We start from the raw sequence: 24,695 nt of genomic DNA on the forward strand, positions 1-24,695 counted from the left end.
GGAAACACAAAGTACAATAATAAAACCGCTGAACATTCCGTCACATTCCGCAACATTCTGAATGCACCATTAACCTTAATCTCATTCCCGGCGGGAGGAGGGTAATGTGTGCGTCTGATGACGTGGACTTTGCACAAGTGATAAAATCCACCCAGTAATATAAACTCTTAAAAAAATTAGGCAGTGAAAGGGAGTTTAATTGAAGGCAGCAAAGATGGCCGGCATGAACATGGTTCATCTAGTGGCTTCAAGTAAAGAAAAAATTCTAGTAATAGTAATTCCCGTAATAGCATAATGTTGGGGGAGAGCAACATGGGCTGTTGGCCCAGGCCCCTTATTCTCGGGGGCGCAAAATGTGAAGACCACCCTCCATCAAATGATCCAATGCACCGAGCGACACCGGCAAGCGTTGCTGACTTTGGAGTGGGGCACACCGGCTCAGTGAGTGCCCACCTTAAGGCTGGCGTGTTCAATGGGTAAAGCTTTGTTAATTTTGTAGTTGCTGACAGTTGCTATGCAGAGCAAAGCAGTAAAGATGCTTTTGTCATTGGCTGTTGTGCTCTGCATAGGCAGCAAAATATAATTACATCAGTGTTTTCTTAAAATACTATACATGCGCTTGGTTGGTAGGATAAGGAGTTTAATACTGAACTGGTGGAAGGGATTCAGGGAGAGCTAATGGTCCATGGGTTACCCAATCCCGGGCACTGTAAACCCAGTGGATGGTTCCAAATAATTTTTTGATATTAAGAAGTTTAAGAAATAAAAACTGGAGTCAAGCCTTCACCTCGCTCAAAATCTTCTTCCTGGTGTTCGGGATTTCTCGACATTCTGAGTTGTCATTGGGTTTCCAACAAAGCGAAAATTCGGCAGAGAGATTACAGTGCGCGGACAGACTGTAGAGCGGAGTGTTGTCCTCTATTTTCACATTAAGCGCGCTCGATCTCACAATCTTCTCTTCTGACGCTGAAATATGAGATTTCCGATTAAAAGCGCTGCACTTATTTTTTTCCCCAGCAAAAAAACGCAATGTGTGAACATACCCGAAAAGTAAGAATGTTTCCATGTACGATGGGGAAAATCCAGTGTGGATCTTTTGTGTGTCCACATGTATTTGCAGATTTTATGTGCAGTGCAATGATGAATTACTGATCATTCCGTGACATACGGCTTATATCACAATTATCAAAAAATAGGGCTACAATTAACACTGAGTTTAACATTGCAATCGGAATTTGGTTGGTATCAGTGGGATTGCAACATGATCAAAACCGGACAAATGAATGTTGTTCTATACAAACCTGATGAAAATGGGCAATGTAAGGTCCTGACTGCGTCCACCAGATCACTGTACCAAGCCTGCGGGGACAACACAATTATCATGTGAAAAAAGAAAAACGTTAGATAGGAGCTACACGCTGTCTCCGGGATTAACAAGAAGGGTTCATCCTCATCGGCCCCCCTATATCAGGAGATAAGTGGAGTTGGACGTATCAGGCAGTTGCCTATCTCCTCTACATGTCTGGCCGACCAGGCCCGGCTCCAGGTGATCGTGGACCATGAGAGAAAGTGTCTGTGGGCCCCTTTAACACATACCACAATTCATGATGCACAGATACAGCAGAGAAATATAGGTATAGTAGGATGCCAAAGGTTTCACTTCTTTCATTACATGACTGATATCAATAGCTCACAAAGCAGACAGTATAGTCCTCCATACAATATTATGGGCACCACATAGTCCTCCATATAGTATAATGAGCACCATATAATGCTCCATACAGTATAATGAGCCCCATATATTGCTCCATACAGTATAATGAGCCCCATATATTGCTCCATACAGTATAATGAGCCCCATATATTGCTCCATACAGTATAATGAGCCCCATATATTGCTCCATACAGTATAATGAGCCCCATATATTGCTCCATACAGTATAATGAGCCCCATATATTGCTCCATACAGAATAATGGGCCCCATATATTGCTCCATATAGAATAATGAGCACCATATAATGCTCCATACAGTATAATGAGCCCCATGTATTGCTCCATACAGAAAAAATGAGCCCCATATATTGCTCCATACAGTATAATGAGACCCATATATATCTCCATACAGAATTATGAGCCCCATATATTGCTCCATACGGAATAATGAGCCCCATATATTGCTCCATACAGTATAATAAGCCCCATATATTGCTCCATACAGTATAAGGAGCCCCATATATTGCGCCATGCAGTATAATGAGCACCATATAATGCTCCATACAGAATAATGGACAACATATAATGCTCCATACAGAATAATGACCACCATATAATGCTCCATACAGCATATGAAGAGCTTCATATAATGCTTCAAACTTAAATATATCAAAAAATGAAATACCTCTCCTTGCTGGCTGCTGCTCTGGTCCAGACTCCTCAGCGTTGGTATTTCCCGGATCTCTGCTCTGACTGTTCAGGCAGAGGGCACACAGACATGACGTCATCGCACCCTCTCACCTGAAATGTCAGAGTCAGAACACGCCACAGCAGTGGAGTGGGGAGAGGTAAATATTGCAAATGCTGGGGCCCTGACCAAGCAGTAGGCGCCAGCACTGGCACATGCATCGGGCTCCCATAGCGCGGCGGGTATCCCCGCCGGAGAGAGGGCCCCAGCACTTGCCCAGGTGCTGACACTGGTCCTGTAGGCCAACCAAATTTTTCTCTTTAGCACCACTATTCACAAAGAGAATGTCTCTGCTCAACCCCCAATGTGAACGCAGAATAATAGAAAACTTACTTCAAAACACAAACATGGGACGATATCTGATTTTGGGAAAATGTAATGCTGATCTCCATACTGAAAGGAAGAAAAATGTACTGAGTAATTATAAGCAATGATTACAATATCTATTATCTATATATCTATCCATCCAGCTCCTATTTTATATCCTATCTATTCCTCTATTTACTGTATACTTTATAAATATTAATAAATAATACCGTCAATTGTGCCAATACTCACTAATTTGTATGTTGTGTCATTTCCTTGGTGTCTGGAGTTATAATAGACTCGGAGCGTTCTGTTCCTCGCAGAGGTTCCATTATCTATACTAACGGACATGATATGGCTGCCACCGGTTATATTTATCCAGGGTGCTGCATGGAAAGGAAGCAGGTTTGTAATAATCTAGTTATAGAAATAAATATCCTGCAGCTGTCAGGACAGACGAGGTGGATCCACAAGAGCTCGAAAGCAACAGAGTGAAGATCTCTGAACTAAACAATACTTAGAACATCAAAGATATATTTACCTTCACATTCCAGAATATTCTCCTTTGGATCCAGTTCGTTACAAGCTTCAAAACAGCAAAATATGTATTAGAATTTGTATGGGAAATTCTTTAACAATCTACTGCACTGTAGACATTCATAAAGTTCAATTGTTTCCTAGATTATTTAATACTGCCCCCTATGTACAAGAATATAACTACTATAACACTGCCCCTATGTACAAAAATATAACTACTATAATACTGCCCCCTATGTGCGAGAATATAACTACTATAATACTGCCCCTATGTACAAAAATATTACTACTATAATACTGCTCCTATGTACAAGAATATAACTACTATAATACTGCCCCCTATGTACAAGAATATAACTACTATAATACTGCCCCTATGTACAAGAATATAACTACCATAATACTGCCCCTATGTACAAGAATATAACTACTATAATACTGCCCCCTATGTACAAAAATATTACTACTATAATACTGCTCCTATGTACAAGAATATAACTACTATAATACTGCCCCTATGTACAAGAATATAACTACTATAATACTGCCCCCTATGTACAAGAATATAACTACTATAATACTGCCCCTATGTACAAGAATATAACTACTATAATACTGCCCCCTATGTGCAAGAATATAACTACTATAATACTGCCTCCTAGCTGTGAGGTTGTGTGTCAGTGGCTCTCCTCATGTCTGGAGCAAGCCCAGGCTTCCCGGCCTACACTGGGACTAGCCTCCCAGGTTTCTACCAATGGGAATGTTAATCCCAAAGCCACTGTGAGTCCAGTGAATGCAGCGAGTCAAAGCTGCAGCAGTTCGGTGAAGGAGGAAAAGGCTTTGACTAAAGTTTTGGGAGGAAAACCTTTTCCAGTTCCAGCAAAGAAGCAAGAAGGAAAAGTCTCTGTGAGTGATGGATTCCAGCTGAATGTGAAGTCTTGTAGCTCCCCAGTCGGTAAGCAGCTCCTGCCAGGTGCACAGGTGAGATCGGCCCCAGCTGTGCAGATCACCTCTCCTGCTTCCAGGCAGAGACGGACGTCTTTGGAAAGACAGACAATGCAGGAGAACCTACAGCAGCATGGCAGTATGGCGCGGTCAGGACGCACACGGTCACAGTCAGGTGGCAGCGATAAACCTGCTGCGGAGCCTGCATCCAGCCAAGGGGCCACAAAACCATCCGTGGTGGACCCGCACAAGACGGTCTTCAAAACCCCTGTACCCGTGGTCAAGACTAATCCTGTGGAGCCGGCGCGTGCACCCGAGCTGCAGCTAGCGGATGAGATACCGGGACTTGTCTGAAAACTGGGTGAGTTACAACAGCAAAAAAAAGCGCTGCAAATGGAGGTAGACTTCATCTATAGCCTAAAGACCACTAATCCTGCCAGTAATGACGCATATGACCTGAGACTGAACACACTGGGTGTACAGCTGGCGAGTGTTGTGCAGGACACTGAATCTGTGCTGGAGAGCATGGGGCCCCTGGCAGAGACCTACAGGAACCGCGAGCGGTTCGCCTCCTACAAGCAGGACTGTGCTGTAGAGGCCAGGACCCCTGATGTTCAGGACGGGACGCCCCAGCAGCGGACACGGCCAGTGTTACAGGCTGCCCGCTTCTGCTTCCAGGAGGGAAAACAGCTGCAGCAGCAGGCAGCTCAGTGTGAACAGGAGCATGCACTTCAGACTCCAGCAGAGGCACCACAGGTCCCAGAATGCCCCACACAGGAGCAGGACAGTTTTTGTGAGACTGTGCTGATGAGGCTGAAGCACAGACTGTGGCTGGTGATGCTGTGCCCATGGGTTGGGGGGTTGGAGGGGTTTCACATTCTGTATTGGACGTCGCACTGTCTGATAATGATGCTGCTTATGATAATGTGCATGATATGTGTGATTATCCCCCTTTGCCATCTAGTCCACAAGGTGTGACAGCCCCCCTGCTGCAGGCCCTCTCCCTGTCAGTCAGCCCAGTGTGACCCGGCAGGTGCCCCCCAGGAATGCCTGGAGCCGCGGCGCCCCATCCTTCACTTCCAGCGCCAGGTATACCGGCCAGACATTCAAGCGCATTAATGTGGTGCGGTTTAAATACATAGGTGCCAAGGAGGATCTGCCACAACGCAGGTATGTGGTGAGAGAGCTGCTCTGCGGCCAGATGGGGTTTGTGGCAAACGAGATACTGGCAGTGTCTAATCTTCAGGACAGGCAGGGCTACGAGGTCAGCTTCAAGCTCATGTCTGACCTGGATAGATTCTGGGCCAATTACCCCAAGTTCAGAGATGCTGAGGGCTGGAATAAGTTTGTGTTGGTTCCTATCTCCAGGCCGGACACTGTCACAGTAAACATCACGTTCTGGAATGAGGCCGTTCCTCCACAGGACATCGAGGTGTGGCTCCGGAGACACTGTGACCTCGTCTCTGGACTCACCAAGGTCAGAGATGAGGATGGTATCTGGACAATGGGGTGGCGGGTCTTGGTAAAATTGCGGCAATGTAATAACATCACTGACCACTTACCCAACTCCTTCATTGGGAGGGAGAAGGGAAGGTGTTATTATCCCGGGCAACCCAGAAAGTGCTTCAAATGTGGTGGGAAAGGTCATCTGGCTAACGCCTGTGCTGTGGTGAGGTGCAGTCTGTGTGGGGCAATTGGCCATGTCGCTGCAGACTGCCAGGACGTCAGGTGCAACCTCTGTGGTAGGATGGGCCACCCTCACAGGGACTGTCCAGACGCCTGGCACAACATCTGCAGAGTCTTCCCTGATGAGTTAGTGATGGCAGGGGCAGAGTCTCTGGAGGATGAGGATGTGGTGGCAGGGACACATGAGGAGGAGTATTAATGTCAGGAGAGATGCTGACCAGCTCAGATGCCCACCAGGAGTCCACTCAGGCAGCACCAGAGAAGCAGGGTGCAGAGGGGAACATGGAGGTCGTCCATCAGGTCCAGCAGCCTCAGATACCCCCCCTTTCAGCATCGCTGTCTGTATCTGATGACTGGAACCTTAATAATAATAAAAGGAAGAAAAAGAACACATCCTCCCGTAAACCTGAGGAAGAATATGACACTGGTCAGAGTGCTAGTAAGAAGGTTCAGAATTCTGCAGGAGTGATGGTCGTGTCCAACAAGTATGGAGTTTTATCTGACTCCAATGGTGACGATTATGAGGAAGAGTTGAGGAAAGTTGATGCTGAGTGTGACAGGGACATAGAGGACCATCCCCCGCCAAAGCGGAAGCCCTTATCTGTGGACCCTCAGGTAGAGTCTGACATGGACACCAGTGGTAGACAGAACATCTCTGACTCATGATGATGGCTGTTACTCTGCTCCTTCTATATTGTGTTGTGATGGCGGGGTTCTCATTGACAGTGACCTCGAGCAATGTGTATAGCAATAAGCTGAGGAGAACTAGACACGCGGTGTATGAACATCTCAAATATCTGGACACAGATGTCATCTTCCTGCAGGAGACACGACTGACATCTCTGGGGCTTATGAGAGAGGCTGAGAGGGAATGGCGGTCCGGTCCTTCTTTCTGGTCACTGGCTGTGGAGCCTTACGCCGGCGTCGCTGTCCTGTTTAACACCAATGATGTGACTGTGCATAGGATGACGGAGGTGGCCATGGGAAGATGTCTGGTCCTGGAAGTCACTATCCATGGGAGGCGACTCCGACTTATTAACATCTATGGGCCACAGACGGTGACTGACAGGATCCAGCTGTTTAATGACGTCAAGCCTTACCTCTTCACTTCTCTTCCAGTGGTGATGGCGGGGGACTTTAATGCCATAATGACATCAGGTGACAGCTCCTCAGGCAGGACAGTGACCAGGGACGGTAAGGTCCTGCATAACGTCATAATGCAGGCAGGACTGACTGACGTTTTCACGCAGGGTGGGCGACAGCCAAAATTCACATATTCATGTTCTAACAGGAGCAGTAGGATAGATTTTGCTTTTGTCAGTCCTACTGAGGCTGTCGGCGCCCTGGGTGAGAAGGTCGTCCCTTACTCTGATCACCTCACCTTGTGCTTCTCTTTGGGGACCTCTAACCGTCCGGACATTGGTAGAGGGTTGTGGAAGCTCAATTCCAGTCTCCTGGATGATGCCTATGTTCAGAGTCGTGTTCACTCCCTTATCCAGCTTCATCTAGACAGGGTTGACTTCTATGACAACATGACCGACTGGTGGGAGGACGTCAAGGAGGATATCAGATCCCTCTTAAAGAGACTGTCAGTTAATAAAGGGAGGAATAAGTACAGCCAGTACCTAAAGCTGCGCAAAGAATTGGAGTCACTGTATTCGGCGGGCGGGGATGACAAAGTGAAGATCGACCGGCTGAAATCTGAGATAAAGCAGTATCAGTATAGCAGGTATACCTCCCTGGTTCTTGAACGGGATTATGGGTCCTTAGGGGCCCCTGATCCCTTTGAGAATTGCAGGGAGAGGGTGGCCAAAAAAATGGTCACGGGTCTCACCAACTCCCAGGGTGTATTGCAGGATTCACGGGAGGGTATCCTGGAGGTGGTGAGATCTTACTATGCTGACTTGTTTCAGAGGAAAGTTTTGGATAAAGATAAGATGGCTCAATTCTTGGAGGCAACTCCAGTGCCTGATACTAATGATCTGGACTTCTCTCCTTTGACAGCAGAATTAACGGTGGAGGAAGTTAAGGAGGCTATTGATAAGTTATATCTGAAGAAGGCACCAGGTCCAGATGGTATAACGGCAGAATTTTATAAGACATTCAGAGACCTCCTGGCTCCAATTCTCGTGGATGTGTATAGAAATCGTCTAGAAAATCACCTGATGCCTCCATCCATGAGAGTGTCCTCGTTAATTCTGCTGTCTAAAGGTAAAGAGCCGAGCGACATCAAGAACTGGAGGCCGATTGCCCTCTTGAATGTGGACAGGAAGATTCTAGCAAAGATCCTATTTTCTAGATTAGTCTGTTTGTCCCCGGCACTGTTGGCAGGCTCTCAGTTTGGCACGGTAAAAGGGCGGAACATCTCTGGAGCAGTCATCTCGATACGAGAGATGTTTGAGATGTAAAGCTCTGCGGTGTGGGAGATATGTTGTTAGTCTGGACCAGGCTAAAGCCTTTGACAGGGTTGATCATGACTATCTGTGGGCCACTTTGTCAAAGTACGGTATTCCGGGACAATTTGTGGATTGGCTGAAGACGTTGTACAGAGAGGCGGTGAGCTTTCCTCTGATTAATGGTTGGCAGGGTGACACTTTTGGAGTTGGGGCGGGGGTGAGACAGGGCTGCCCAATGAGTCCGCTCCTGTATGTTTTTGCCCTAGACCCGTTTCTGAGGTCACTGCAGGAGTGCGATTTTCAGGGGGTGCCGGTCCCCCACTGCCCGCCTCTGAATGTTGTTGCCTATGCAGATGATGTGACGCTGGTGATCTCCAATCCTCGTGAGGTGCAGATGTTATCTGCGTCCATCAGAAGCTACTCAGAGGCCTCCGGGTCTCTGGTTAACCTTGAAAAGAGCCAAGCTCTGTGGACATTAGATACTGAGCCCAGCTTTGATCTGCCGCAGTTTTCCAAAGCCTCCACCCATATTAAGATCCGAGGGGTTAAATTTGGGAGGGATGATAATGCCATGCTAAATTGGGAGGAGAAATTGGAAACCGGAAATGCAAAGGTTCAGCGATGGAAGAACTGGAGGCTGACCTACAGAGAAAGGGTCACAATGTTGAAGACGTACCTGGTCCCCGTTTTCTTGTATGTCTCTGTCGCTTTCCCTTTGCCAGAATCTTTCTCAGCGAGGCTCTTCAGCCTGTTCTTCCACCTCTTGTGGGGGAATAGGTTGAACCTAATAAAGAGGGGAATAACGTACCTACGGCGGAGAGAGGGTGGGCTGGATATGTTGAATCCAAGGGTTTTCTTTGACTCCTTGTTTCTAAAGGTGAATTTTGGGAACATGGACTCAAACAGTAGCTCCCTGTGGGTAAATAGTATCAGGTACTGGATATTGCCTTTTGCAGAATCTTGGGTGCGAGGCGGCAGTCTCAAGAGGAGGAGATGGACAGGTGACCACCTCCCCCAGTATCTGGACTATGGTCTGAAGTGTGTTAGGAGGTGGGGACTGGAGAGGTTTTATATTGAGAGCAGTACGAGAAGAGACCTGTATTCTCGTGTATGTAGGACTTTCTTCTACTCTCCACTGGCCCTGAGAGATTGTGTCACCACCACCCTGCAGGAAAGCCTTAGGTTCCTAAACGGGAAACGACTTCCTCCTAAACTGTTTGATGTCACTTGGCTTTCACTGCATAGTCGGCTCTTTGTCAGAGGGAACCTGAAACATCTGTGTGTCTCTGATCGGAATTGTCCCCTTGGTTGTCAGCAGGAGGAAACTATGGAGCACTTTATATGAGATTGCTGGGGAGGGAGGAAGATCTGGGAGGAAGTGTCAGATAATCTAAAAATCCCCAGACTGCGGACCCTAAAGTATCCCGACATAATCTATGGTGTCCCCTCCACTGTTAGTAACATCAACAGAGAGATGATGTACATTATAATCAGTGTCATCAAATACTATCACTGGCACATGAGAACCTGGGTGTCACTACTAGAGTTGAGCGACTTTGGTCGGATCGGGTTTCGTGAAACCCGAATGAAACAAAATAAGTTTCAGATGAAACTTGTCCGACTAGAGCAAAACAAAGTCGGAGTTTCGTCCGAAACCCGACCCCAATGCAAGTCAATGGGAAATAAAAGTCGGACGAAACTCCGACTTTTTTTGCTCTAGTCGGACGAGTTTCATCTGAAACTTATTTTGTTTCATTCGGGTTTCACGAAACCCGATCCGACCAATGTCGCTCAACTCTAGTCACTACACAATGAGCTGTTCGATCACACCGCTGCCGCCAATCAGGTTATGTCAGAACTCCGGTGGATAAAATCACTGGAAGTTGGAAGGAGTCCGAGAAACATAACGTTATGGAGAAACGTAAAATTCAGTTAGAAAAATATGATAATTTTTTTTTTTTTTTTTCTAACTTTCTTTTTCTATCCCCAGGTGTGCACACTTTAATTTATTTATGAATATGATCTGATTATGTAGTGCTGTGTATATATTACCTAAGTGGTTTGTGTTTTGTAATACTGGATGATTTTTGTTTTATTATAATTGTTTTATGTTTGGTTTATAATAAAAATTGCCCCTATGTACAAGAATATAACTACTATAATACTGCCCCTATGTACAAGAATATAACTACCATAATACTGCCCCTATGTACAAGAATATAACTATCATAATACTGCCCCTATGTACAAGAATATAACTACTATAATACTGCCCCCTATGTGCGAGAATATAACTACTATAATACTGCCCCTATGTACAAGAATATAACTACTATAATACTGCCCCTATGTACAAGAATATAACTACTATAATACTGCCCCTATGTACAAGAATATAACTACTATAATACTGCCCCTATGTATAAGAATATAACTACTATAATACTGCCCCCTATGTGCGAGAATATAACTACTATAATACTGCCCCTATGTACAAAAATATTACTTCTATAATACTGCTCCTATGTACAAGAATATAACTACTATAATACTGCCCCTATGTACAAGAATATAACTACTATAATACTGCCCCCTATGTGCGAGAATATAACTACTATAATACTGCCCCTATGTACAAAAATATTACTTCTATAATACTGCTCCTATGTACAAGAATATAACTACTATAATACTGCCCCCTATGTACAAGAATATAACTACTATAATACTGCCCCCTATGTACAAGAATATAACTACTATAATACTGCCCCCTATGTACAAGAATATAACTACTATAATACTGCCCCTATGTACAAGAATATAACTACCATAATACTGACCCTATGTACAAGAATATAACTACCATAATACTGCCCCTATGTACAAGAATATAACTACTATAATACTGCCCCCTATGTGCGAGAATATAACTACTATAATACTGCCCCTATGTACAAGAATATAACTACTATAATACTGCCCCTATGTACAAGAATATAACTACTATAATACTGCCCCTATGTACAAGAATATAACTACCATAATACTGCCCCTATGTACAAGAATATAACTACTATAATACTGCCCCCTATGTGCGAGAATATAACTACTATAATACTGCCCCTATGTACAAAAATATTACTTCTATAATACTGCTCCTATGTACAAGAATATAACTACTATAATACTGCCCCCTATGTACAAGAATATAACTACTATAATACTGCCCCCTATGTACAAGAATATAACTACCATAATACTGCCCCCTATGTGCGAGAATATAACTACTATAATACTGCCTCTATTTACAAGAATATAACTACTATAATACTGCTCCTATGTACAAGAATATAACTACTATAATACTGCCCCTATGTACAAGAATATAACTACTATAATACTGCCCCTATGTACAAGAATATAACTACTATAATACTGCCCCTATGTACAAGAATATAACTACTATAATACTGTCCCCTATGTACAGGAATATAAGTAATATAATACTGCCCCCTATGTACAAGAATATAACTACTATAATACTGCCCCTATGTACAAGAATATAACTACTATAATACTGCCCCTATGTACAAGAATATAACTACTATAATACTGCCCCCCATGTACAAGAATATAACTACTATAATACTGCCCCCTATGTACAAGAATATAACTACTATAATACTGCCCCTATGTACAAGAATATAACTACTATAATACTGTCCCCTATGTACAGGAATATAAGTAATATAATACTGCCCCCTATGTACAAGAATATAACTACTATAATACTGCCCCTATGTACAAGAATATAACTACTATAATACTGCCCCTATGTACAAGAATATAACTACTATAATACTGCCCCCCATGTACAAGAATATAACTACTATAATACTGCCCCCTATGTACAAGAATATAACTACTATAATACTGCCCCTATGTACAAGAATATAACTACTATCACTGTCCCTTACCAGGTAAGCTGTGGTGCACGTGTAGTTCCTCCATGTACTTTGGTTCTGTGTAGGACGTTATATTCAGGCCATTACCGGGTCTCATACGAATACTGTTATATATTACAGATCCCTGTAGTGTAAATAAATATAACTATTATATAATGACAATTCTATTAGTAATAAATGGCTGCTGTAACCTTTTGTCTCCCGGGACGTGACCGGGGTTCGGCATCCATCCACGACAGGGCTGATAGATCCTTACCACTTTGATGCGGTTGTCGGTGTCGGGTCTCCATGGAATCGACAACTGAGACAATGAAATTCTCACAAAGGAGCAGAGATTGCTGGGGGGTACAAGCCGCAGTATGTACAGGTTGGCACAGAGCAAGGAATCTGCAGATACAAGGTGATAGTTTGACTTTGGAGAAGCAGGAACAGAGACAGCTGGAGGGTTCACTTACTATTTACCAAGCAATATTCAAAAGGAAACACACGACATAAATTATACTAATGTCTAATAAACCTACAATTAATTGGTATTTCATCACCAGTCCGTACAGGTTGGCAGGAAAAGGGAGCGGACTGGAAAACCAGCCCTTGGAAAAGAGACCCCGGAAGTGAGGCTGCCCCCTCCCCAGAATGGACCCATGGACCCCACTGGCCTATTTTGCCAACCCATGTCCAACAATGGACTTATGGTCAAGTAATGGGGTCCCAAACAGGATACATCCATGCCCCCGACTCCCCCTACACATATTTGGGTGTCAGATTGGGAAGTCTTATGAACATGTACCCCAAATTGGTATTTTTCTGAACCTTCTTGGGCGAAATGAGGAAGGGGCTAAAAATGTCGCTTGTGTGGGGAATTAGAGGGGTCATCTAGAATTAGAAAAAAAACAGCGTCTTTCTTCCAATACCAGTGCCACACATGTCCATGGGTTGTAGCTGCTCTTGTAACTCCCTTGAATTGGGCTAAGATGCAGTAACACACTGCGGACAGGGGTGGTGCCATTTTATTAAGACCCCCATCTTTTTCCAATCATCTTGGAAATAGTGGGTGGTCCTGAACAAGGCTGATACAGGTTTTACACCAGCTTCACATGCACCAGTGCTGGAACGGGGACCGGAAGGGAAGACATCATGGATGCCTCGTACCCGACGCGCGTCGGAACATCTGTCAATCACATTTCGTTATTGCTCATAGCATTTAATCAGAGAGCAGCGGCAACCACACAACTTTTTCTGCTAGTTTATATTGCCAGGTAGAGGTCTCCACAAGGAAGAACAGTAGCCCCCGAAACAAATCTACAAAAGCCATTTACCTTTGGTGGGTTTATTCATCGCTATGTACAGGCTGACATCTGACAAGTCATCGTCTTCCGAGTAATCGCCAGCATACTCATCATAGTAGTCGCTGCAGTCACCTGAGCCGAGTTCTTCTGAAGATTCTGGAAAATGACACCCCTCATTAATACCCCCCTCATTAATACCATTCTCCAATGTATGCGCAGTCCTATGCAAACGTGGCTCCTGTCCAATACCTGATATGAAAGCCACGGATACGTCGATGGTGACCTGGACGCAGAGCCAGCAGCCCTTCTGGTCGCACCTTTTCACCGTTTTCGCTCTGATGTCCGTCGGTATCAAAACAGGAAATTTTGCAGTTTCCAAATCTCCATCGGCACAGAAGCTGTCTGCATTACCTAGGGAAAAAAATGATGCCTTAAAGGGGAAACGGCTACATCATTAATTATACCGCACACCATTCCCATCATAAACAAGGGTGCGAGATTTTATTTTTCCTTGCATTACATGATGGCTGGAAAATGATTGAATTACTAATCCAACTAAATAGAAGCTCATTGCTGAAAAATGTCACCTGTAAGGAGAAGATATTTAACTCTATACATACCTGAGGAATTGCATTGAAGATCCTGAAATATAGAAAGAAAAAAGTATGAATAATGACAGTCCACCAAAGTAAATGTCATCACGTCAGATATTACAATTCTGGCTGCACATAGCCGCCACTAGAGGGAGCTAATGGCAAGTCAGGAATACAGCTAAACTTGTGTTTAATGAGCTCCCCCTAGTGGTAAGTACAGGCAAGTGCTATCACTGTGTAAGAGGAAGCAGGGAAAGAAGAGCGTGCAACCTAAAAAGATATGGGACCTCAGCAAGGGGAAAAGATGCAGGACTAGAGGAGAGAATTGTATATTGAAGGAAAGGCTAGCTACAACTTAAGTAATGAGATGTTGTATATTACTGCTGTTTCCATGCTCGTCAGGAGGGAGGTTCTGTAAAGTGGTATGCGAAATGGCTCTTTGAATCACAAATAATGCATAGGACCCCAGAATTATTACAGACTCCACAAATAAATACAGACCAGATATCCCCCCAGATTCAGATGTACCACCAGATCCCCAAATACAGACTTCAGACTACATACCAACAATTACAGTGTGACGCTCTGAGAAATGACCCCACTATGCCTACTTTTGGGTGTGGTTTTATTGGTTCCATCATGGCGCTGTTGAGGCAAAATTGAGAATGTACAGACCACACACCCTTACATTTATACAGACCCCAGAATTAATTTCCTAAATACAGAGCATCAAAATATATACGGACCCCCCACACACACATCCCTGCACTCCGGCACTACAAGTCCCAGCAGAATCTTCTTACATTAACTAGAAAACCCACAAGATGCCAGAGATACATGCTGGGACTTGTAGTTATACAGAAGATGATTGCCATCAGTAGAAGTGTTTTTGTGCTACCCCGGCAGGCAACACATGTGTGACTTCATCAAGCATTTGCTCAAGCAGCAGTAACTTCCCAATACTGAGGACACAAGGAACAAGAATAACGAGAAACATTTCAGTCTGTGGTCAAATATTTCTAAACTCGTAATTACTGATCTATCCAGAGCAGTTCCTCAATTAGTCGCAATTTATAAGAGTATTGCATAGGCTGACCTAACCTTACCCCTGCTGAACTCGCTGAGCAGTGTCTAGTACACTCATTAAATATGACATAAAATTCTGAATGATCTACAATGTGCTGTTCCTCTATAATAACTCCTGGAATTGTAGAAATAAATTGACCACTAGGATGTCACTACTGCTCTCGTTAGAAGGGTCTGTCCCTGTATTGTCTGACAGTGTTAGAGTATTTTGGCCCACTCATTTCAATTTATTCATACATTTCCTGGAGGAATAACAGAAGACAAGATAATCCAGGCTATCTCGTATGAAATACAAGTATGTACTAAAATAGACCGAAAGATGACAGATTCTCTTTAATGCACCACACAGAAATGCAGACTTGTTACCACATTTCAGGCCTCTGCCACCACGTTTGAAACAGGACCTGTTACTTGCTATAAATTTCTTGTTTTTTTTTTGCCTGGTGTAAATGCTGCTGCTCTCCTGAATCCAGTGTTGTTTTTCTTTTGTTCCTGCACCCATTCTCATCAGAGACCACACCCACTTGGATAATAAGACTATATTTACATGTAGGGAAAAGAAGGCCATATCTAAGAAATGTAGAGGGGCAGGAACAAATTAAAAAACATCAGATTCAGGAAAACAGCAGCATTTCCATCAGGTAAAAAAAGTTATATATTTATACAGTGATATGTCCTTTTTAAGCTCCTAGATCTCCATCTTACCTTCAAACCTAATGGAAAGAGGCAGGGGTGTAATAAGGAATTAAGTAGAGATGTAAAAGTAGGTGCAGAATGTGTTTTCTGTAAATCCTGAATTTCTCCTCCCTTTGCAGTCTGTATTACAGCAAGTTACACCAACCGGAGTTTGGTTAACGGTTGTTATAATTTCAGGTAGCTGACCACATGTGACCACATAGTTCTTATGTGCGCTGCTCATGTGGCGCCCCTGAGGCTCAGTCGCCATAGAGGTACTGCACCTTCTCCTAAGGTGTGGTGCCCCACCATCCAGGTAAGTTGGAGGCTCCTGACCACACTCCAACACCTGCACCCCACACAATAGAGTAGTTCAGCAAAACCGCATTGCGGATCCTTGCTTAGAGAGAAGCAGAGCACCTTTGGTGGTTCCCTGCTTGGAACACTAGACGTGCTGGGAGGTGGGTGGAGTTGAGAATACATAAAAGAGCGGGATGGTTTAGGATTACAGGTGAGTCAGTAGGTCAGTCAGACGGGGAGTCTGAGGGAGGAAGCCACTCGGAGAGGAGTGGGGATCCCTGGAAGAGGGATGGAGGAAGGAGTGCTGCAGCTGCCTCAGTGATCTGAGCCAGCTGGCACGGGAAAGGAAAGAAGGAGAAAGACATTGAACTGAAGCCTGAGCTTCCATATGAGAGAAAGACTAGTACGGAACATAGGAGTAAAAGGGAACACAGAGGACGTAGGTTAGAGGAAGAACCCTGCCTAGAAGTTTTAAGCGCAAGGCCGGGGCCCTGTCCCCGAGGTTGTATGGACACTAATGGTTCTGCAGCAGACACCGGTGGAGTAGTGGGCTGTAAATTAAATGCACTACTTCCATCTAAGACTTGGGGGCACAACAGCAACATGGATAGAGAGCCGGGACTCAGGAGAGAGGAGTCCCGAAGCAGGCTACAGTTGTCTGCCGTACAAGTAGAGTTCTTGGGAACATCTGTCAGGAGGAACTCCAGTGTAACTCAGTACTAGGAGATCTTCACACTTAAAGGCGCTATAGAGGAGACGTTCAGAAAAGGCACATAAGTTGGCGGAGTGTGGAAGGGAGCATTCCATCTTGCTTGAAGGTTGACTGAGTCCCTGACCCGGAGGACACGGCACAGAAGCGGGCACTACAGACTGTGAGTAAAGCTTTGGAACTACATGCCCTGGTGTCCACCATTCCTTCCTGCGTCCGTCCGCCTGGCCCTGCTATATCCCCTGCGCCAAACACTACACCATCAAAATGTCTCTTCACCTATCCTGCCCTGGGACAACAGCCCTGCCTGTGGAGGGCTATAACATCATTGCTGAACCACACCATCAGTCCCAGTGGATCTGCATGCAGCGTCGGCTTAACACCTCCCTTGCCGAGCACCACAGGTGGCGTCACGAACTATTCATCTAACTACATTCCACCATTCACATTTTCCTATTACTTGGGCGCCCAGGGCCACGGTCCGGGTCACCGCTGCTGTGACATGTCCCACTGATACCGGCCCGGTACCGAGTACCCCACAGCCCTGGGAGGGTGACCCAACTTGGCGTCACGAACAGGATGACGAGACCCAATGCCATCGGGTTCTGTGCGCCTAAGATATGTTGGACTTAGAGCTTTTGAGAATGTGCAGAAGACCCAATTTAATAGACTGTAAAATGAACATCAAAAATGGCCTTTGGCGTGGAGAAGAAGGGCATGACGAGATGGGAGGTCCTGGGAAAAGACCGCGAACAGTCTTGGGCCTCCCCTGCCTGAATTACTATGTGACAGCAACATGGTCCACCCCCTAAGGGGTTCGTATACTGCCTTGGTATGGAGGCGCTGGAAGAAGACGCCGCCCCAAGAAGGAGGGGCAGAAGCCAGTGGCGGGAAAGGGGCCGAGAGAGGAGGGAGAAGAATGCCAGAACGCCATGATGGAAAGAGAAAAGAAGACAGAAGAACGGGGGGAGGAGAAGCCACTCGCCCCCAGGCTGCCCCTGCGGAGGCTCCGACAGCTGATACACCCTTTGCAGCGGTCGCCACCACCTCACAACCGATATTGCCATTGGATGAGTCCCGTCCGGAGGAGATATATGAGGGCTCTGGAGCAGAACGGAGGGCCGGGACCGCGTCCCCGTCTGGACTGGGAGCGGTTGCACCGGTCTCAACCGACGACCCCGGCCGAAACCGGCCTTGCCACTGCCCGAATCCAACTGCGGTCCACCCTTCAACAACTCCGGGAGTTGCGGCTGCCGCTGTCCATTACCAGGTGCCGGGACTGGAACCTCGCCTGGAGGCACAAGGTACGACCACCGCCCCCGACCTGACCCTAGTCTTGGGAACGGAACCCACAAATAGAAATGGCCCAATTGACCTCCGCCGGCAGCCCCGGGATGCAGTGCTGCCAGCCGAGGTCCCGATGGACACTGAAAAATCGGATTCTGAGGAATCAGCGACAGCGTTGGCTGAGTCACCAACAGCAGCAGAAGTGCCATTGGTGGTAGCGGATATACCGTCCCCGCAGGCAGTAGACGTGTCCATGGCCCTTTAAATTACCCCGACCAGTCCCAATCTCTCCCTGTGGGAGGCGGAGTACATGCACTTAGCAAGCAACCAGCAACAGGATGAAGACACCCAAAGTATCACATCTGGTAGCAGTTCCCAATCATCAGCTTCCAGAACCCCAGGAGGGGACCACCACTAGTAACCTGCAGTAAACTAACTCTCGTTACCCAGGAGGGTATTTGCACAGTTGTGCTTTGTTTTTCCATTATGTTTTAGTTTTGTTTTTCCAGTGTTGCCCTGTTTTGTTGGCAGCCTTTCCATTGAACTAAGGAGATCATGAACGCTGAATGGTCCAGAACTGCAGTTGTAAATAGTTGCACCTCTTTAGGTGCCCTCTCTTGGTTTTACATAGGACACTTTGCGAAGATAATGTCTACCTCATTTGGAGCATGACTCCAATCAAAGGACACTACAAGAGATCCCGGCTGGGAGCGGTGTCCAGCATTTACAAGAATTATTGAAAGTTTTAATGTGAAGTATTTGATAATGATGTGTCTTATGAGAGTAAATGGCTTTTATATATAGAATTAAGAATGTTTTAATAAAGAGATAAGAGATTTGGATAGAGAATAATAAAGAATTGAAAATGTAGCTGATGAACCAGGCACCACGGTTGTCGCTCAGAGTTGAAAAGAAAGTAAAAAATGTGCACTAGAGATGGAAAGATGAGGAATACTGAAGTGGTAGTGCATAACAGACAACAGCACTTTGAATTAAGTATTGTATAGAAAATTGCACTTTGAACTTAGGATTTTAGATAGCTAATTAATATGCAAATTGCCTCTTCAGAAAGAAAGAGGACTTTTACTCTACAGCACCACCTATTGGTAGTAGCGATCCTACAAGTCACAATCAACCCTTTAACGAGTCTTGTAGTATGACTTAGGATACAAGCCAAATCAGAATCTCAATTTGCAGACACGGTGTTTCGAGCTGTTGGCTCTCGTCAGTGCAAAGTATGAGATCTGATTTGGCAAGGTGAGAGGCTCTGGACTAGGGTCTAAGAAGTAAGGTTTCTCCTTGCGAAGAGTGACATGCCAGCTGTGGCTTGTCAAGGTAAGGAGACTTATTCGCCGTGCAATGCTCCTCTGGGAAAATAATATGCAAATTGCCTCTTCAGAAAGAAAGAGGACTTTTACTCTACAGCGCCACCTATTGGTAGTAGCGATCCTACAAGTCACAATCAACCCTTTAACGAGTCTTGTAGTATGACTTAGGATACAAGCCAAATCAGAATCTCAATTTGCAGACACGGTGTTTCGAGCTGTTGGCTCTCGTCAGTGCAAAGTATGAGATCTGATTTGGCAAGGTGAGAGGCTCTGGACTAGGGTCTAAGAAGTAAGGTTTCTCCTTGCGGAGAGTGACATGCCAGCTGTGGCTTGTCAAGGTAAGGAGACTTATTCGCCGTGCAATGCTCCTCTGGGAAAATAATATGCAAATTGCCTCTTCAGAAAGAAAGAGGACTTTTACTCTACAGCGCCACCTATTGGTAGTAGCGATCCTACAAGTCACAATCAACCCTTTAACGAGTCTTGTAGTATGACTTAGGATACAAGCCAAATCAGAATCTCAATTTGCAGACACGGTGTTTCGAGCTGTTGGCTCTCGTCAGTGCAAAGTATGAGATCTGATTTGGCAAGGTGAGAGGCTCTGGACTAGGGTCTAAGAAGTAAGGTTTCTCCTTGCGGAGAGTGACATGCCAGCTGTGGCTTGTCAAGGTAAGGAGACTTATTCGCCGTGCAATGCTCCTCTGGGAAAATAATATGCAAATTGCCTCTTCAGAAAGAAAGAGGACTTTTACTCTACAGCGCCACCTATTGGTAGTAGCGATCCTACAAGTCACAATCAACCCTTTAACGAGTCTTGTAGTATGACTTAGGATACAAGCCAAATCAGAATCTCAATTTGCAGACACGGTGTTTCGAGCTGTTGGCTCTCGTCAGTGCAAAGTATGAGATCTGATTTGGCAAGGTGAGAGGCTCTGGACTAGGGTCTAAGAAGTAAGGTTTCTCCTTGCGGAGAGTGACATGCCAGCTGTGGCTTGTCAAGGTAAGGAGACTTATTCGCCGTGCAATGCTCCTCTGGGAAAATAATATGCAAATTGCCTCTTCAGAAAGAAAGAGGACTTTTACTCTACAGCGCCACCTATTGGTAGTAGCGATCCTACAAGTCACAATCAACCCTTTAACGAGTCTTGTAGTATGACTTAGGATACAAGCCAAATCAGAATCTCAATTTGCAGACACGGTGTTTCGAGCTGTTGGCTCTCGTCAGTGCAAAGTATGAGATCTGATTTGGCAAGGTGAGAGGCTCTGGACTAGGGTCTAAGAAGTAAGGTTTCTCCTTGCGGAGAGTGACATGCCAGCTGTGGCTTGTCAAGGTAAGGAGACTTATTCGCCGTGCAATGCTCCTCTGGGAAAATAATATGCAAATTGCTAATTAATAGCTAATAGCTCAGTGATCTGAGGCAGCTGGCACGGGAAAGGAAAGAAGGAGAAAGACATTGAACTGAAGCCTGAACTTCCATAGTAGAGAAAGACTAGTAAGGAATGTAGGAGTAAAAGGGAACACAGAGGACGTGGGTTAGAGGAAGAACCTTGCCTAGAAGTTCAAAGCGCAAGGCCGGGGCCCGGTCCCCGAGGTTGTATGGACACTAATGGTTCTGCAGCAGATACCGGTGGAGTAATGGGCTGTAAATGCACTACTCCCATCTAAGACTTGGGGGCACAACAGCAACACGGATAGAGAGCCGGGACTCAGGAGAGAGGAGTCCCGAAGCATGCTACAGCTGTCTGCTGTACAAGTAGAGCTTTTGGGAAAATCTGTCAGGGGGAACTCCAGTGTAACTCAGTACTAGGACATCTTCACACTTAAAGGCGCTATAGAGGAGACGTTCAGAAAAGTCACATAAGTTAGTGGAGTGTGGAAGGGAGCATTCCATCTTGCTTGGAGGTTGACTGAGTCCCAGACCAGGCGGACACGGCACAGAAGCGGGCACTACAGACTGTGAGTAAAGTTTTGGATCTACATGCCCTGGTGTCTTCCATTCCTTCCTGCTTCCGTCCGCCTGGCCCTGCTATATCCCCTGCGCCAAACACTACACCATCTAAGTGTCTCTTCACCTATCCTGCCCTGGGACAACAGCCCTGCCTGTGGAGGGCTATAACATCATTGCTGCACCACACCATCAGTCCCAGCGGATCTGCATGCAGCGTCGGCTTAACACCTCCCTTGCAGATCACCACAGGTGGCGTTGCGAACTATTCATCTAACTACATTCCACCATTCACATCTTCCTATTACTTGGGCGCCCAGGGCCACGGTCCGGGTCACCGCTGCTGTGACACGTCCCACTGATACCGGCCCGGTACCGGGTACCCCACATCCCTGGGAGGGCGACCCACTCATATACAGGATATCGCTGTAGCAAACTAATAAACAAGGCTGTATTTATGGACCAAGGTGCAAGACTTCTCAGGAGACTAGGTGGCAAGCAATGCTCCATGGGAAAACATATACAAATTAGAAGAAAAAACCCTGCCTCTTTAGAGCCATTTATTAGGTACATCTAGAGAAAGAGTACTCTATGAATATTCATATCACCTATTAATATGGCGAAGTTATCGTACCCATGGCCGTTCCCCACAGAGTGATACTTTTAGTAGAGGTGGAGCCATGACAACTTTTTTCTGCAATTAGCATATTTTATACCTTAGATTACAGAATGAATAAATAGGACAGTATAAAAGAAAGAACAAGTAGGAGAATAAAATGCTACAAAAAGGTTGTTTCTTTTAGATGTAGTTCACATTAATGTTTTAACACCTGACCTGTAATATGATTAGTCTAACAGTCTTTATGACTTTCCATACTATAGACCTTTCTGCAGAACATTAATGACTTCAAAATGAAGTGCTCTGGCAATTATTATAATTTATCAGGGCAGTAAACAAGTTATCTACATATGTCGTAAACGAAAAGTCATGGTACACCTCTATAATTCAGAGAAAGTGACACCCAGCGCTAACATCAGGTCAACACCCTGTGACGTTCCAGCTGTCAGGCACAAGGGATGGTCGAATCAAAGATCAAATGCCTGTTTGTCTTGGCCGAGGAGACTTTATTGCAACACTCACCTGTATTACAGGATCTTATTACAGAATGGGTTTCAGTGAACTCCTCAACTACCCACATAAAAAAGTGGAGCAGTACGGCCCATTCTGCTACATAGATACAACCACAACTATGTCTTTGGGTTGAGCAAATATCTGACATTGTACAGTTATGAGGGACATGTGGAATCATTTTCACAAGCTCCATCGTCACTGGCAACTCTTTATAGAGAGATAAGGCACCTTTGGCACTGCTCAAGTATTAGTAGTCTCTGAGCAGTACCAAAGGGGTTTGCTCTCTATATAGAGTTCTTTTCGACTTCGACTGGCCATCCCTTCACCCAAATGTTACCGACACCTCTGTTCTCAGAGTATGGGTGACAAATCCAAATTCAAAAAGAGGGTGACACCTCTGAGATCCAAATGTGGGTGACACCTCAGGGCTCTGACCTTGGATCATAACTCCAGGGTCTGAATGTGGTCGACACCTCCGAGCTCAGATTGTGGGTGACACCTCCGAGCTCCAAATGTGGGTGACACCTCCGAGCTCCAAATGTGGGTGACACCTCCGAGCTCTGATTGTGAGCGACACCTCTGAGCTCCGAATGTGGGTGACACCTCCGAGATCGGAATGTGGCTGACACCTCTGAGCTCAGATTGTGGGTGACACCTCCGAGCTCCAAATGTGGGAGACACCTCTGAGCTATGAATGTGAATGACACCTCCAAACTTCGAATGTGAGTGACAACTCCGGCCTCAGAAACAGGGCCGGTTTTAGGCAAAGTGGGGCCCTAGGCAAAGTTTAAAATGGGGCCCCAAATGCTAACATATTGCACATCACAGAAGCATTACGATTGTATTTACATGCACTGAGTTCAGGCCGCTAAATGAGTGTGATCGACAAAATTGAAGAAGTCGTTCAACGCTTGTTTCCCGGCCTCTTTCCACCGTCTGAGAAAGAATGATGGGAACAAAACGATCACTAATGGATCACTAAGGGTGTGTGCACACGTTATAGTTTTTGCTGAGGACCCACAGCAGATTTGGTCCTGCGGATCCACAGCAGTTTCCATGCGGTTTACAGTATCATGTAAACCTATGGAAAACCAAATCCGCCGTGCATATGCTGCGGAAAATTCTGCGCAGATTTGTTGCGGTTTATTTTCCGCAGCATGTTACTTCTTTTTTGTAGAACCGCAGCTGCAGTGTACGTTCCGGGACATACAAATCAATCAATCTCTCTCTCATCCGCACTGCCAAACCGCACTAGAACCGGCATCAAATCCGATGTACACATGCTAGGATTCCGCAGGAAAAATGAATGTGTTTTACCCTGCGGTTTCTGCCAAGAGATATGGATTCTCTGCAGAAAAAGCCGCAGACTAATCCGCAATGTGTGCACACACCCTAACAGATCACCATACAGTATCATGTTATCAGCAGCACATCTACAGTTTACACCCCATAGTCCTCCATATAATATAATCTGCCCCATAGTCCTCCATATAGTATAATACACTCCTCAGTCCTCCATATAATATAATACACTCCTCATAGCCCTCCATATATTAAAATACACTGCTCAGTCCTCCATATAGTATAATATACTCCTCATAGTTATCCATATACTATAATGCACCGCCATAGTCACCCATGTAGTACAATTCACTTTCCATAGCATAATGCACCCCATAGTTCTTCATATAATGTATTCCCCATAGTCCTCAATACAGTATAATGCAGCCCACATATAGTATAATGCAGCCACCCCACAGAGTATAATGCAGCCCCGCCATACAATATAATGTAACCCCCATAGAATATAATGCAGCCCCCCTCTTATAGTATAATGCAGCCACCCCTTAGAGAATAATGCAGCTACCCCAGAGTATAATGCAGCCACTCCACAGAATATAATGTACCCCCCATATATAGCAGCCCCCCCCCATATAGTATAATGCAGCCCCTCCATAGAATATGTGGCAACCCCCTCATAGGATATAATGCAGCCCCTTATATAGTATAATGTAGCCCCTCCATAGAATACAATGTAGCCCTCCTCATATAGTAT

General features: G+C 45.3%; 1 protein-coding gene across 2 annotated transcripts in view; it reads right to left on the minus strand.

Annotated features, from left to right (window-relative positions):
- The window catches only part of IL17RC (interleukin 17 receptor C), a 58,765-nt gene that overhangs the window by 15,493 nt on the left and 18,577 nt on the right, over window positions 1-24,695 (minus strand). Inside the window, exons 2-11 of one of the 2 annotated variants that reach the window (XM_073569644.1) lie at window positions 14,204-14,225; window positions 13,833-13,994; window positions 13,614-13,739; window positions 12,554-12,684; window positions 12,310-12,421; window positions 3,310-3,354; window positions 3,021-3,154; window positions 2,796-2,855; window positions 1,302-1,359; window positions 788-966 (exon numbers count right to left, since the gene is read on the minus strand). In XM_073569644.1, the coding sequence (XP_073425745.1) occupies window positions 788-966; window positions 1,302-1,359; window positions 2,796-2,855; window positions 3,021-3,154; window positions 3,310-3,354; window positions 12,310-12,421; window positions 12,554-12,684; window positions 13,614-13,739; window positions 13,833-13,994; window positions 14,204-14,225 (1,029 nt within the window). The remainder of the gene's footprint in view (window positions 1-787; window positions 967-1,301; window positions 1,360-2,795; window positions 2,856-3,020; window positions 3,155-3,309; window positions 3,355-12,309; window positions 12,422-12,553; window positions 12,685-13,613; window positions 13,740-13,832; window positions 13,995-14,203; window positions 14,226-24,695) is intronic. The other variant, XM_073569645.1, reaches the window with a different exon arrangement.

Source organism: Dendrobates tinctorius, unplaced genomic scaffold (assembly GCF_039654945.1).
Source record: "Dendrobates tinctorius isolate UK_male_01 unplaced genomic scaffold, ASM3965494v1 ptg000027l, whole genome shotgun sequence".
In the NCBI taxonomy this organism is placed as follows: Eukaryota; Metazoa; Chordata; class Amphibia; order Anura; family Dendrobatidae; genus Dendrobates; species Dendrobates tinctorius.